Source organism: Strigops habroptila, chromosome 7, assembly GCF_004027225.2.
Source record: "Strigops habroptila isolate Jane chromosome 7, bStrHab1.2.pri, whole genome shotgun sequence".
Classification (NCBI taxonomy): domain Eukaryota; kingdom Metazoa; phylum Chordata; class Aves; order Psittaciformes; family Psittacidae; genus Strigops; species Strigops habroptila.
Window position 1 is genome coordinate 24,637,489 of NC_044283.2, and position 15,088 is coordinate 24,652,576.

The 15,088-nt window shown below is 45.8% G+C and overlaps 1 protein-coding gene across 7 annotated transcripts in view; it reads right to left on the minus strand.

Annotated features, from left to right (window-relative positions):
- Nucleotides 1-2,216: 2,216 nt before the first annotated feature.
- RBM47 (RNA binding motif protein 47) overlaps nt 2,217-15,088 on the minus strand; it is an 80,379-nt gene continuing 67,507 nt past the window's right edge. For 6 of the 7 annotated variants that reach the window (XM_030492564.1, XM_030492565.1, XM_030492571.1 and 3 more), the window contains 4 exons: nt 10,787-11,946; nt 9,133-9,339; nt 5,340-5,542; nt 2,217-4,970 (listed from right to left, as the gene is read on the minus strand). In XM_030492564.1, coding sequence (XP_030348424.1) covers nt 4,719-4,970; nt 5,340-5,542; nt 9,133-9,339; nt 10,787-11,946 — 1,822 coding nt within the window. In that variant the 3' untranslated portion in view covers nt 2,217-4,718. The remainder of the gene's footprint in view (nt 4,971-5,339; nt 5,543-9,132; nt 9,340-10,786; nt 11,947-15,088) is intronic. The other variant, XM_030492566.1, reaches the window with a different exon arrangement.

Here is a 15,088-nt window from a genome sequence, read left to right on the forward strand (position 1 = left end):
ACGCCCCTCTGACCATTTTGTTGCCAGGCAGGACTTGGCCCCGAAACTCAGTCAAGTGTGATTCAGCATTTAGTTGGCACGCTGGAGCATAAAACCTGCCTTTGCTCACTTTCAGATGCAGAGTAGAGGTAGTTTCTCTTGTTACAAGGTAGATCTGGGATTTATTTATTTTACAGGTCAGCATGATGTGCCAGTTTTGTGGCTGATATAGGCATGCAGGGAGCAAAGAGCTCAATAGGTGCTCAGGACCCAACCAGATGAGAAACATTCGAGGTGTAACACCAGCCACGGAGAAGGACATGGGGTATCACATATAACTTTTCAGATACATTAAAAATGCATTTACATATACTTTGAGCTTTAGTGGTTATATAAATGAGGTGTCGCAATATCAGAGTGGTGATAATCCACTTGAATTTCTTGTTAATCTGTTTATGTAGTAGTTGTATCATAGTTGTGTTAATGGGTGGTGTTTTCTGAAGAAAGTTAAAGCTGGTTTTTAGCGATTTAGGTCCGTAACAGCCAGGGAAGTGCATGTCTGCTCCTCAAGATCATCAAGAAAGTCTTTCTGAAAGGGAATGGGATTGACTTGGCAGCATGTTGAGTTGTCACAGTGCCCAAGGCCTCAGCAGAGCTCCTGACATTCCCAAGGCAGCAAGGTCATCTTGAAAGCACAATTGCGTTTCTCTGGCATTGTTTATGTTAATATCCTGAGAATGTCTTGCATGTTTCAACCTTATGATGGGTTAATCATTAATTAAGATCTTACAAAACTGAAGTCAGAAACCAGCAGTCTAGGAAAATAAAGAAACTATCTTGTAAAGTGTCTAGAAAAAGCTGCACAGGTTCATTTTAATCTTGGGTAGTTTGGATAAAGGGAAAGAGCCAGAAACACTTTCAGTGTGGCACAGTTCTTCACCTCAATTGGAAAATGCTGGTTTTGTGAAGGGCATGTCTCACGTCTGAACACCTGTAAAGGGCCATGGTTTGATGGTGGTTTCTTTCTCATTCAAGTGGATGCAGGTGCACCTCAAGTGAGTGGAAAGGTCAGCAACGAATTGCAGGGAAGTTAGTCTTCCTGTGCAACTTGATGATTTATCTGACAGGTGAAGCCCTAATGGGGCTACATCTCCTTCAAGGCTGTTTTTGGTGTCATGTCGATTACCCATTCCCTGAGTAAGACAGATTGACCTGGTAGTGGAGATGATTTCTGGGACACAGACTCCTAAACCAAACCTGCAATGTTTATACAGGGAAAAGAGGCAAAATCAGGTGACTATATCGTGACTCTATCCCCACCCCTCAATTCCTACAAAAAAATTTGAAAATGTATTTTCTTTCCATTTCCTTGCAGTAAAAAAAGACTAGAGGCGCCTCTCATGATTAGTGTCCTTCAGGAAACCCAAGGCATGTTGGCATAAAGTCTGCTGTCCTAATCGCAATATGAGAAATGATGCTAGAGATAGGAAGTTGCAGACACTTACTTACTGCATGAGCTTCTATGTCCCTCATAAGAATTTACTCTGATCTCCTTCTCTTTTAGATATTCACTAGTGCTAGCTCCTGCATTGGTGGCCAACACCACTCCCATCTCTCTGCTCTGCCTCAGTTTACCTCTGCTTCCTCACACTGCTCTTCTCTCCAGACTTGGTATTCGCAGCAGATTTTTTCTGGGTGGACTTACACCTAGGAAACAAACAGCCAGGGATTCTGGAGGACTGCAGAATCTACTGTCAAGAGGTGCAGCTTAGCTTTCTGTGCATTTAAAGGGTGGAACAAGCTGAGATGAAAACAACATGCCAGTCCACAGTGCTTCTGCCCTGCAGCAAGGACATGCAACAGAGCTACAGGGGTTTTGTACACTGGGTGGGTGGAAAGCACAGAGGGATGCCAGCTTCAGCACCATCCACATCCAGGCACTGACTCTAAACTGGGTGTGAAAAGAGATTTGGGCTGATCAGAGGCTGCTGGAAGAACGGTGAGATGCCCAGTGTGCCTGCTGGGAAGGTCACTGTCCTCTGCCGGTGGTGGGGCGAGGGAGCCAGTGGGACAGTGCATCTCGTTCATCTCCCCTCCCTGCAGGAGTCAGCGGGGATGCTGGCTGTGGTGGCCCGTTCCCCTCCTGCCCCAAACACCCTTTTCCCAGCTTGACGGGGAGCACAGTCTTGGTGGTGTGGCTTAACCTGGCAACGGGATATTGCAATGAAATAAAAGGCTCCATTTTTAAAGAATGCTTTATTCACTACATCCTAGAAATGTACCGTAAATGGAGCAAGAACTAAATAAACTCAGAGGCTTCTGACAGTACAGAGAACAGAGATACAATAAAACACCTAAAATATCAGCTCTTTTGAGAATAAGGCACACTAGTTTTGTTTTATTTTTTTATATATTTTTTTCATTGGATAGTTTGTTCTTAACCTAAAGATGTTCACATTTCAAGTTACCAGACTTACCTCAGTAGTAGTGTACATGAAATGGTTTAGAAGCAAGTGTAAAAGACAGGCACATGCAGGAGGTTCTGTGTGACCCGGCTGCCTGCGTTCCTGGGTCCTGCCTGCTCCTGCCCAGGTACAGGCAGCACGCTGTGGCACCTCAGGGTTTGCCCTCGTTGGCTCCTTTCTCTCCCTGACACCTCTGCAAGCGGCAGGACCCTCATCCTGCCGGTGAGGAACTGGATGAGTGGGAAAGAGGCCATCACCCTTCATACCTCTGCTCTGGGTCAGCAGTAGCATGGGGCTGGCAAGGGGCTGCCAGAGACCCAAACCACTAGATTGCCTTTTCCTGATCCCTTGGGTGTTTGTGCAGAGCCCAAGGACCCAGGCTTTAGCCAGAGGGCCAGAGGAGGCAGAACCAGCCTCCCCACTGGGGGCTTCCCCCTTGGGGCTTTGCCCAAATCACCTCCTCTTGCCCTACAATGAGGCAGGGCCTCAGGGCTAAGGTCTGTGCTTTCAGAAACACAGGGGCAGACAATAAATTCTCCTGGGAAGGGGTGCGGAGGGGCAGAGTCCGACCTAATGGTTAACCTCACAGTGCTTTCGCTAATGGGTCAACAGGATTAAGAACTCAGCTCGGCTGAGCAAGAGCACCTAAAAAACAACCGCTCCATTTTGAGGCAAGGAAGTAAAGTGTATTAAAAGGTCACTTAACTGAGCTGGACGTGGTCTGGAAGTGGTTCAGTTGTCAAAATACACCCAAATACAAAACCCCTTGGGTTGGTACTTACACCACAAAAGGTAAAGGAACATTGTTTACTCACTCCCTGCTTTGCACCTCGTGTCACCAGAGCTGTGTTTGCAGGGCTGATGCACTTCATACAATGGGCAAGATATTTCTTTACCATTTTACTACATTTTACATTCACTGCACTACTAAATAAAAGCCTTTAAACAGGCCACAAAACACTGCAATAATATAGTTACTTCTTAATAAAACAAACTTTTTTATAACATCGCAATAAAAGGTTTTTGTTTTGTGGCAAACCACATACCGTGTAAATTTGCAACATAATATGACTTTAAAAATGTATATTAAAAGATATTTACAAGCTCTATCTTTTAAACTCATCGGGTCTAATCGCTCCCACCCCTGATGTGCATGTACAACTCCAGTTGTGGAGAAGGGGAATTAAGCATGGAAGGGGAGGCCGGGAGGGAGGCTAGCCCTGTTTCACTAATTCCAGTATCACTACCACCCCCAGTACCTCAGGAATTTCTCAAAACCATGATGGAGCGATGGGTAGGTAACGCTGCGCATCCTCTTGGTGACAGCAGCATACATTCTCAGTCACTACAACATATACTTCAAAGAATAAAATAAAGCATTGAAAAAGAGCCTAGGCTTTATACTGGATGAAGACCTAAGTCAAGACACCTCGCACGAAATATCGGCTACTTGTTTCTGCATGTGCGCCAATCACGAGTAGCTTCAATAAATAGAAAATCCAGTTGTTAAGGAAAGCTCAGAGCCTTTCCTTTGCTTAACACAAGCCTTCAAATCACACTGTGAAGAGGTTTGTGTGAGGAGGCTGTTTTTTTCCTCTTTCTCCCAAATGGGCAATATTAGTTACTTCTGATTTGAAATAAGAACGAGCAGGTTGTATTAATGCCAGCACAAAAATGCAGAGGTCTTGCACATTTTTCAAATTGCACTTTCCAGTATAACTTTTTAAATAAGATACTTGTTGTTTTTCTTCTTAAAAAAAAAAAATAATCTAAGGTATGTATTCTTTAAATATTGAATATATTCTTCAAAATATAGCGTTAAAACTTTCCCTAGCTGCTCGGGTGTGCTTTTTAATATATAGCTGATATATTATTAAAGGCACTACAAAATAGACATCTCTGGAGTGCAGAAGTTACTAAAAAATAACCTTCATACCACAAATATATTGAAAATATAACTGCTAAAAAAAAAAAGACCCTATGCAACCCCACTATGATGCATATAAATGCACGTCAGCGGTGGGCTGGATGCATTGAGGTCCTTTAGAAATGTATGAATACAGGCATGTTAAACTTTAAAAATAGCCTAAAAAAGTTAGTGAAAACTTCAAGCGTAGAAAATATTCCAAACACATTTTTCTATGACATTCTTCACTTTCTGCATCAGTTTTACCAAGCCCAAGTGTTTTCTCTTTCGCAGAGAGTTCTTTCTTCATAAATAGTAAAGTGTTCCTTCAGTGTGTATTTCTCCACCACCCTCCTCTGCCGACAGTCTCAGTACGTCTGGTAGACGTCATGGATAGGGACCTGAATGGTTGCAGCTGGGAATGCCGGGGGGAGGTATCCAGCGTACCCACCATAGGCAGCGGCAGCAGCAGCGGCGGCGGCGTTCTTCTGTAGCGTGGCTATTGTCGCTGTCGCTGCAGCGGGCGCTGCGAATGGCACATAACTTGTCCCATAAATCCCAGCGGTGGGGATCCGCTGCACATTGGGAGCCATGGTGTACACCGGTGTGATGGGGCGGCCCTGGGAGGAAAGCATCGGGGTCAGACCTCAAAAAAAGAGCTTAAATTGCTGCAATATTCCGTATCCACCTCCGGAATTGCAAACCTCCTAGAAGGGGAGGTGATAACCTCATGCAGGGTAGGCAGCATGTGCCCTGTTGTACAAGAGTTATTCCATCATGGGAGCTGTCTCCTACCTTCCAGATTTGGGTTCCCCATAGGAGGGAGAGCTGTCCAAAGAGAGATGTCTAAGACAAGCCAGATGAACTACAAGGCTGTTGGGCACTGTTACATCCTTGATAGTATCTCCTGAGCAGGAGCAGGCCAGGTTTTCCTGCCACCCTGGGTATGCAGAGCAGGATGTATGGGAAGTAGGGTGTGAGGAACTCACCTGGAAGGGAGGAGGTGTTGAGACAGCTGGTATTACGGCTGCTGCTGCGGCTGCTGCTGCAGCTGCTGCGCTAGCTGGGTCCTGCTGGACAGCTATAGGGTTGATGATGTGCTCAACAGTGTGGATTTTGCCATCTTCCATCATCTTGGCTGGTGGCGCGGCCTGAAACATGGAGTACTGGGCACCAATGGCAGGGATGGCCACTAGGAGAGACCAGACACATCAGGTGAGTTGGCAGAGGGTTACCAGGACCTCACCTCAAAGAGCCCTGTTTCTGACTGCACCAGCTCTCCAGCAGTGGTCCTGTGCTGCTCTCACCAGGCAGGTAACCTCATGTGCTGGCAGGAGACATGGAGCACCTCTGCCCTCCCCACAGGTGGGAGCACCATGGCTGATGCACGGTGATGGGCCCAATGTTGCCTGCTCTGCCCCACATTTCTGCCCATGCTGCTGGCATGGTGTCCCAGGGCCAGAGCCCTGCTGCAGACTGGGAGCTGTGACCTGGATTTACACAGCCCCTTCTGACAACCACTGCTATCCTCCCCCCTGGCCAAGAGTGTAGCCTGAGCACAGGGGCAGGTGGAAGCACATACTGTCCTGGGGGGGTCCCTGCTCCAGCTGTTGAGTTCGAGGAACTTGTAGCTGACATATGAAGAGCTGCTACAGAAAGAAAAGTGTGGTTTGTACTGCAGATATTGCAGCCAGCAACTGGTCCAGTCTATATGTTGTCCTTTGGCCAACCCTGTGAAATATCAGCTGATTTACTATTACGCATTTCCTATGACTAACTTGGCTAAATACGTTTTATCCCATCTCTCTGCTACAGGATCAGCCTGTTTAATGACACACACAAAAAAAGAAATTGCTCTTTAGAGAATTCTCCCTCATGCCAAAATTGGACAAGGCAAAATAATTGGAGCTATGGTCTTTCAAAGGGAAAAACACTCAGGTCAGAATAACGGTGTTCAGAGATGGTGAGTTTGTACATGGTCCAAAATGGAGCTTCATGGCAGTGCTTAGGGAAGAAATATGCTTTACTGAGCATTCCCAATAATCACAATAGCTGGACATAAGCCAGCAATGTATGCTCACTCGCAGCCGAGAAAGCCAACTGTAATTCTGGGCTGCACCAAAAGCAGCATGACCAGCAGGTCAAGGGAGATGATTCTGTCCCTCTACTCTATTCTCATGAGACCCCAGCTGGAGAACTGCATTCTGCTCTGGATTCCTCAGTGCAGGAAAGACATGGACCTGTTAGAGTGGGTTGAGAGGAAGGCCACAAAAATGAAGAGGGCTGGAACCCCTCTCCTATGAGGAAAAGCTGAGAGAGTTGGGCTTGTTCAGCCTGGAGAAGAGAAGGCTCTGGGGAGGCCTTATCATGGCCTTTCAGTGCTTAAAGGGGCTTATGAGAAAGATGGGGAGAGACTTTTTAGCAGGGCTTATTGCAACAGGACAAGGGCTAATGGCTTTAAGCTGAAAGAAGGCAGATTTAGATTGGGCATAATGAAGGAATACTCTACGATGAGGGTGATGAGACACTGGAACAGGTTGCCTAGAGAAGTTGTGGGTGCCCCATCATTGGAAGTGTTCAGGTTGGATGGGGCTTTGGGGAACCTGGTCTAGTGAAACATGTCCTTGCCTATGACGAGCGGGTTGGACTAGATGATCTTTAAAGCTCCCTTCCAACCCAAACTGTCTGTGATGAATTCAACTCTTCCATCACTGCCTCATAGTGCACTCTTCACCATTCAGCTTGTGAGCCTTTCAGCAGTAAAGTTATTCACAAGGAAAACAGATTCAATGACGGACTAAGAGGTGATGCTGGCATCTATGGGAGGCGCAGCCCGTAAGTCAGAAATGAAGCCAAATATGCACACAGGTTTCTTTCACTGGGATGAAACTTTGCAATGCAGAAGTGTGCAGTTCTGCCTGCGGGAAGGACAGGTGCCAGCAAGCAGTACTCTCATTTCAATCCTGGAGACTGCAACAAGGGATCTGATCAGATACTTTTCAGGCAGAGATGTTCGTAATGCAAGTGGACTACTGTTTCCTCAAGCAGAGACGTCCACGCATGACCTTTTCCAGTTCTCCTTCTACACCAAGTCCACCTGGTCAGCTCAAACCAATTTTATCACCACCTTTAAATAACCTGGATAATTTCTCACCAAAGCAAAGGCAGAGAGTTTACGTGCTCCATTCTGTAGTAACTTCTGGTAGAAAAGCAGTAACAGGCAGCTGGAGTATTGGTGTGAATTCTCAGGAGTTTTTTAACCATTTGCAAGGAAATAGTTGTTCTAGATGGCAGAAAGCTTTGCAGAGTCGGTACATCTCTACTCCTTGGTTCTGGCAATGTGCTGTCAGAGTCATACCCTTTTATTAACAGAGGTATGTCTTCCATGTGGTACCTCTTACTAGATTGTCTGACCTGACTGGGGAAAACTGACCAGGTGCTCCCGTGCTCAGAGGCTGTGCTGGAACCATATGAGAGAGGAAGACCCAATAAAGAAATCTGAATTTTAACATGCTTGAAGTGTAGAAACATGTAGACTTGAGCTTGAACTTCAGGCTTTTGTTTGGCAGTTGAATTAATGACAGACACCACTAACAGCTGTGTATTTCAAAGCCCACTTTTCAAGCATCCTTTAGTAATACCTGGAATTCCTGAAGTATCTTTACAAACACGCCTAGAGGTAATATTTTCTGATTGTGACTGGGTAGTGCTCTCAGGAAGTCTGATCTCTCTTTGGAAATGACTCTAATCTCATTAGCCTTCCTTTGTCTCTAGACCTCTTCTCACACTGTCTCATCTAGCTGTTAGGAAGAACTCTTCACAGCCTTCATTAGATTCAAGCTGTATTTTCCACTGGCGGTATGGAGCATGTTTTGGGAAACTACTGCAGCTCTATTGTTAAATATACAGTTAAAATTTACTTGGAGAGAGAAATGGGGAGAAGACTTGAGGACTTGTGCAAAGAGCTTGCCCCCCTCACCTGCAAGGACTTTCTTCCTCAGGCTGCTTTTGCAAATAAAAACTTCCCCCATCAGAATCTTGAGGAATTGCAGGGCTCCATCCTTCATCCTGCTCACCTGGGAAGGGCAAGGACTGTTTTCTCAGCTGAGGATATGGCAGAAGTGTGTGGTCCCTGCCCCAGCCCTTGGGCCAGCTCCCTGCAATCCAGCAGAGCTGAGAGCTCTCTTGTAGGTGCTGCATTGCTGGAAACTGAACCCTGAGGGCTTTCTGAACTGTTCCTTTCCCATGTCACCGAGGGTATTGGAGAAGTTTGCCTCAGCCAGGGACTTTCCTGCAACAGGGAAGCCCCAGGTCCTGTTCCCAATCTCCTAGCACCAGAGAAATAGCAATTAAGCAGGAGAGAGCTCTGGCCTGGCTGGAAATTCAGGGTGGTAATCTCCCAGGGTGAAATTAGCATTGAAGAAATTAAAAGAGAGGAAGATGCTCTCGTGTATATGACTAGACAGAGAAAAAAGTCAGCTTCTTCTGAGAGGTGCAAGAGGGGACAGGAGTGGTGAGCACAGCTTCAGCCCTTTTTTCTTTGGTCTGAAGAGCTCCTAGATGTTCATGTCCTCTGTCCCACTGCATGCCTCTTGTTTCAGAAAGCTCAGCCAGGTCCAGGAGGCATTCAGCACAGGGGAGCACTGAGCCCTGGCTCCGGCGCTGTCCCCACTGCTGCAGCTGTGGACTGGCCCCGGAGGGGTCCCCGTGTGCCTGACACAAGGCTTACAGTGAGGTCTTACCCATCACCTCTGCTTTCCCCACCTCATTGCACATACTAACCTGCACCAGGCTTAATGGCCACTGGATTGACTGCAGGTAACTCCAAGCTGGGTGCCAGCTCGTATCCTTTCTCTTGCTGTTTTCCTTTGCCTTCATGGTACCTGCTGTAGATGCCACGGCCGGCGGAGTATCCCCCCAGGTAGGAGCCCCTGGGGCCGGGGGCTCTGTTCCCAGCTGCACCTCGTCCTCTGCCTCGTATGCTGCCTGCTTATGATAACAACATAGAAGAGGATGGTGAATAACAGAGAGCAACAGCCATGTGGGGAGCACTAATGGCCCTGGGCTGAGGTTGGGAGGCATGTGCTTAGAAATGATGCTGCTGAAGTTAGTTTGGCCTGAGTCTTTGTGAACTCGCTTAGGAAAACACGAGTTTGGCCTTAGAAGCACACAGTAAGCCTACACAAGTTTTGCTCTTGATGTTTCTGACCATGCAGTAACTGTTTATTTATACCAATGCAACTCTCATGGCTGTTGTTATGGGTATAACGCACTCAGCAGAGAGAGAAAGGCTCCTCGGGGATGATTTCTATGCAGTAGGAACAGCTTCTGCTCTCATCTGTCCCCCAGAGGAAACCCAGTCTCTCAGCTGGCTGTGATGGGACCCTGCAGAGATGGCCCAAAGTTGTACCTGGCCTTTAACCAACGTTGTCCCACCATTGCCTATACTTTTACTAATCTTGTTTGTTTTCTTTGGTATTTTACTAGTAATGTCAATATACCCCATCTCCAAAAATATTGTCTATATTTATCCTAGAGACTCCATGAACATGCTTTGGACACTGTGGTAGTAATGCACTCTCTATGGTGGCCTACTTGAATATTTAGACTGTCAGTTAATTCCTTTGTAGTTCATTGCAAGTGCAAATCTGGAAATTGAGGAAAAAGCTGAAATTCTTGATCAGCTACGGTTAAAAATATTTCTTGGTTTACATGGGTGCTTTAAGAATGTATTTATGCTAGGCTGCCTGTTATACGGAAATACACATTGAATTTCAGGAAACTATATTTCCTGTAAGTACAGGATAATTGTATTATAGTACCAGTTATAGCTGCTAGGGGTTTTTTTATGAATAACTGGTTTTTTGTTAATTTTTAATGACTGTGACTGATAACTAATTAAAGTATACATAATAAAATAATTATTTTGCACTCATATGATTCTTCCTGCTCATAGTTCTCAAATGACTTTATAAAGGACACAGCACTACTGTCACTTTAATGTGGAGAGCAAATGACACCTGGAGCGCTTCCAACCGATGAGGCTCTCCCTGACATCCCTCCTTTTGGACGATCAGGTCACCGTACCCACACCTCCAGGAGTAGGCAAAGGGAGGACTCTGTTATGATCTCTTCTACTTAGGATCTAGCTCTTTGGAAGGAGGCATCAGAAGCTGAAGTTCTTGGACTTGCTCAGACTTAGTACGGCACTCACAAAAACCAGATCTCTCTCTTCCCCCACCCCGTGCTTGGTCCATTAGCTCATTCTTAGCCATATTTTTGATGCCCACTTACACTAGCCTCTACATTAGCAACTATTTATAGATAAATGCACTCTGTATAGTCATAAACTAAAATGGCTCAGGCAGACACTGGGTGGGTTGCACCAGCCTGAGATCAAACCTGCCCATCACATACCCTAATCATGCTTACTAACCTTTCACAAAGTAATCTCTGTTGGGCCCAATCAAAGCATTGTATGGATATCCGTAATACGCTAGCGTGTATGGATCACAAGAGTAAACATAATTAGGTTGCTGAGTTACTTCGGGCGTTGCTGCGGCCCCTCCTTTTGCTGCTTTCTGGTATCGAGTGTATTGTTCCTTGTCTACTGGCTTGGCCAAGGTAACCTCCAGGCACGAGCCTTCCAGTTCAACACCATTAAGGTTGTTCATGGCATGAATGGCGTCTTCCCTGGTTGTAAAGTGCACAAAGGCATAATCACGTATTTTTTTCACCCGCTCTACACAGCCAGGGTTAAACTGCCCAAAGACCTTTTTAATGGTGTCCTCTGTGGTCTCAATCATTAAATTCCTCACATAGAGGATTTTGACAGTCTCCATGACATCTTCATCCACATCTATCTCTGGTTCTGCCCAGTCAACAGCAATTTGGTGTCCCCACAGCTGTATCCTTCCTGGCATGAGTTTCCTCCTGGCCATTGCTGCTGCACGATGGCTCTCATACTCCACAAAGGCGAAGCCTCTGTTCTTCATCTTGTCTGCAGCACTGGCATACACGATGACATCCAGCACACCTTCTGTCACCTTGGCGATCTCTTCCAGGATCTCCTCTCTCTTCTTCATCTTGGGAATGCCTCCGATGAACAGCCGGCAGTTATCCACGCTGCAGCACACCCCCAGCAGCCTGCCAGGGCGGATCTCATAGTTGTTCAGCTCCCTGACAGCACGCTTTGCCTCATGCTTCTGTGTGTACATCACGAAGGCATAGCCGCGGTTCTTCCCATCAAAGTCCATCATCAGGCGCATTTCATAGATGCGGCCAACAGACTCGAACACGGGGACGAGCTCATCTTCATAGACGTCGCGAGGGATTTTGCCCACAAAGACCTCACAGCCACGAGGGGGGTGCAGACCCTCCCAGCCGGGAGGAGGGCCGCCATACTTGCGTTGCCCATTCTCCTGGATCATGCTATATCCGGTGCGCGCCATGAGGGCCAGCAGAGCGGCCTCATTGGGAGCACCAGCAACACCTTCAGGGACTTTCGTGGTAGCCACGTTGGAAGAATCATTGCTCATCCTTGCAGTGGAGTCCTCAGCGGTCATGGTGTCAAACTCATTCACAGCCTGATAAAGCCTGGGCAAAGGAAGGAGGAGGACACTTGTTAGAAGCTGTTAGCTACCACCTAACCCCATCCCTCTCTTTTGTCTTCTTGTAGTTCTGCAAGTTTGTTTTTCAAACTGGGAGTAAGGCTGCAGAAAAGCAGATGAACGACCCACTCCAGCCTGAACATTGATACTGCAGGAGGAGCGTTTCTCAGATGAAGGCACAGCCACTCTTTGAGAGAGGTGGTTGAGGATCACCTGCCCATACTAACCCTGCACCAAGAGCTGCTGCCACAGAAGACTGAAGTTGCATGAATGGATACCAACACCTCAAAACCTCAAGACCCTAGGGAGGCTCGTCTCCTCTTTGAAAGAGTATACGAAGGAGCTGACACAGGATTGCGAAAGGCATGATACTGCCATGAAGCCAGTGGTTGCCACCTCCAGAGCCCTCTACTCCCTGTCAGCCATTCCTTATCTAATCCTTCTACTCAACAGCACAAGTGCCAGGTGCCATACTCCACAGTGAAAGATGGCAAATGCATGAAAAGCACCAGGCACAGTTTCCATCTGACAACAACCCCTCACTCCTCTAGACCTTCACAGTAACTGTCAAGCAGGAAATAATAAATGTGCTTTATCATCAGGGGGAACCAATTCTTGTTCTCTTGTGTAAAGGATGATCTCGCAAGACTCTGAGTTGCCTGCTGCTTGTGGTACAATGACTGATGTGTTTGTCTGTTCTGTTGTTACAACAGGACTTCACATAAATGAAGAGAATCGCTCCCTTATGACAGGCAACTTGCTTTAGAGCAAGTGGCCAGCACAGCCCTGGAAGCCAGCAAGAGGAAGGCAAATCTCAGAAACCTCATTCTGTGTTTGAACACAGGCAGAGAACAGGAAATGCAGACATACAGGAGGAGATGACCATGGTAATGACCACAACTTCAAGACAGTGGGCTTCCTCTCTAAGTACAATTAAATAAGACACTTTGGGACTCTGAGAGTAGTTAATTCATTGACTTTTAAAGATGGAAAGATCGTACCATCTAATAGGAGTGATAGTATATGACATGGACCATTAAATTTTATTGTTTATTTGCACACTGAGTCCCATAACATCTGAGTACATCGCTGAAGGACGCTGTTTTTAAGGAGTCAAAGAGCTGTAGACCCCACCACTTCCTTTATGGCTTGTTTGCTAATTGTTCCCTCAGACAAGCAAGCATGATGTATTTCTCATGAGAATATGTCTGGCTTTTGTTTCCAGCTAGGATTACTTGTTAAACCTTTCTCTGATAGACTAAAAAGTCTTTCAAGACCCCTGCTTTTGCCTTGTAATCAAGCCACAACTCTGTCTTTTTAATAGAACTTGCAGGCTGAACTCCCGAATTCCTTCACAAGTCATTTTTTCACCTAAAATTGTTTTTGTGGCTCTTTCAATAGTTTCAGCCTTTTTCACACTTGCTATGTACAGGGATGAAGATCATCCCTCTTTCTTCTCCCCACATCTCTGTATTGCCAAGGCCTGTTTCTCCGCATCTTCTCACTAGCAAACCATGTGAAGTTTTTAGTCAATTCTAATCCCAAATCCTTTGCAGAAGCACCACTTGCTAGGGTTATGTCCCACGTGGCAGGCATGTCTTGTGTTTGCTACTCCTAAATGCCACAGCCTCGCGTTCAGCTCTAATCCAACTGTCTTTTCAGTAGATCTCACCTACTGAGTACCACAGCACTGGCTCCTTCTCATTGTTTTTCACAATTCCATCAGCCTTTGCATCATCCACCGATTTATTTGCCATGATTTGCATTCATGACCAGTTTACTGATGGAACTGTCAAAAAACACTGGCCCCCATAGGAAACTTTGCAAACCACCATAAGAAATGGTTTGACAGGCTTATTTTTCAAAAAAAGGACAACGCTTCAGTGAGATTTGTTTATTCTATGTAGTCGTGTTATTCAGTAGGACACAAGTTTCTTTCTGTGCCACAAGTACTCTGGTATATACCCTTCGTTAGAACAATTTCACCATTTTCAGTGCACTGGTCACTATGCAGGCAGTAGTTCTACTTCTGGCATATAGTAGTAAACTACTAATATACACTAGTAGTGTACAATAGGTCCAAGTCCTCAGAAATATAGGTGAAAAATTTAGGCACCTAAATCTGATTTCTATGGTTTACAAAACCCCATTTAAATCCTAGAAATCCTGGCACCTCGAATTCTTTCCAGTAAAGCTCCTGAGCTGCCCAGAGTTGTGCTGGTCTGTATCCAGAGATGCCTCTGCACCCGCCAGGGCAAACACCCAGGGCCTGGTTCAGCTCCTAAATGCATTTGAGACTGGGAAACCAGACATCTGTGCCTCAGTCTGTGGCAGGGCCTAATCCTGCAGGTGTGTTTGGGCCATGGGTGTTACACATTGATGCTTTTGAGCCATTTTAATTTAAAAGCATGGAGAGCAGAGGGAGAGACAGAAAAGATGAAGGGCAGTAATAGTGGTGCTGATGCTCAGGCAATACTTCAGTAAATATAATTTCTTTGAAGTCAGGTCTTCTGTTGAAGTGCATCAGTTTTGATAGCTTCTTGCTTTAGAATGTTATTGATAAACATGTATATCTTGGATTCAAATGTTCTCCCTTTTTTAATGTGTCACAGTCAGACACTTTCATTTTTAATTATTTGACATACTTCTTAAAAAAATAATAAGGCAGAGAAAAACATTTTCATTTTTCACTTGACAATTTATTCCTAAAAATGGAACTTCTCCTTTCCCTGAATGAAAACAAAGCTCGTTACTTGAAGACTTTACTGTGAAATAATCATTACCTTTACAGGGGCTGCCTGTTGGCAAGTGAATTACTTATCACCCCAGGTTTGGGTAAGTTTAGAAATGAGCCATCACCATCAGTTTTAGGTCAGCTTCCGCAATAAAAGACTCTGTATTCTGTTATCTGCACAGCACAGTCACTGGGGCTATAGTCTAGGAACCTACAGATATGCAACAGGACTGTGGAGAAAGCAGAGATGGAGCGAAGCCTCCCCTGCCCACCAGAAAGCAGCTGGTAATTCTGTGGCCATCCAGGAACTGGCATGTTCTCCAGCACTTTGCATTGCACCAGCAGGACAATTTCTAGTATTGGAAGTTGTAATTAAAGCTGCTGCTAAGTGCTG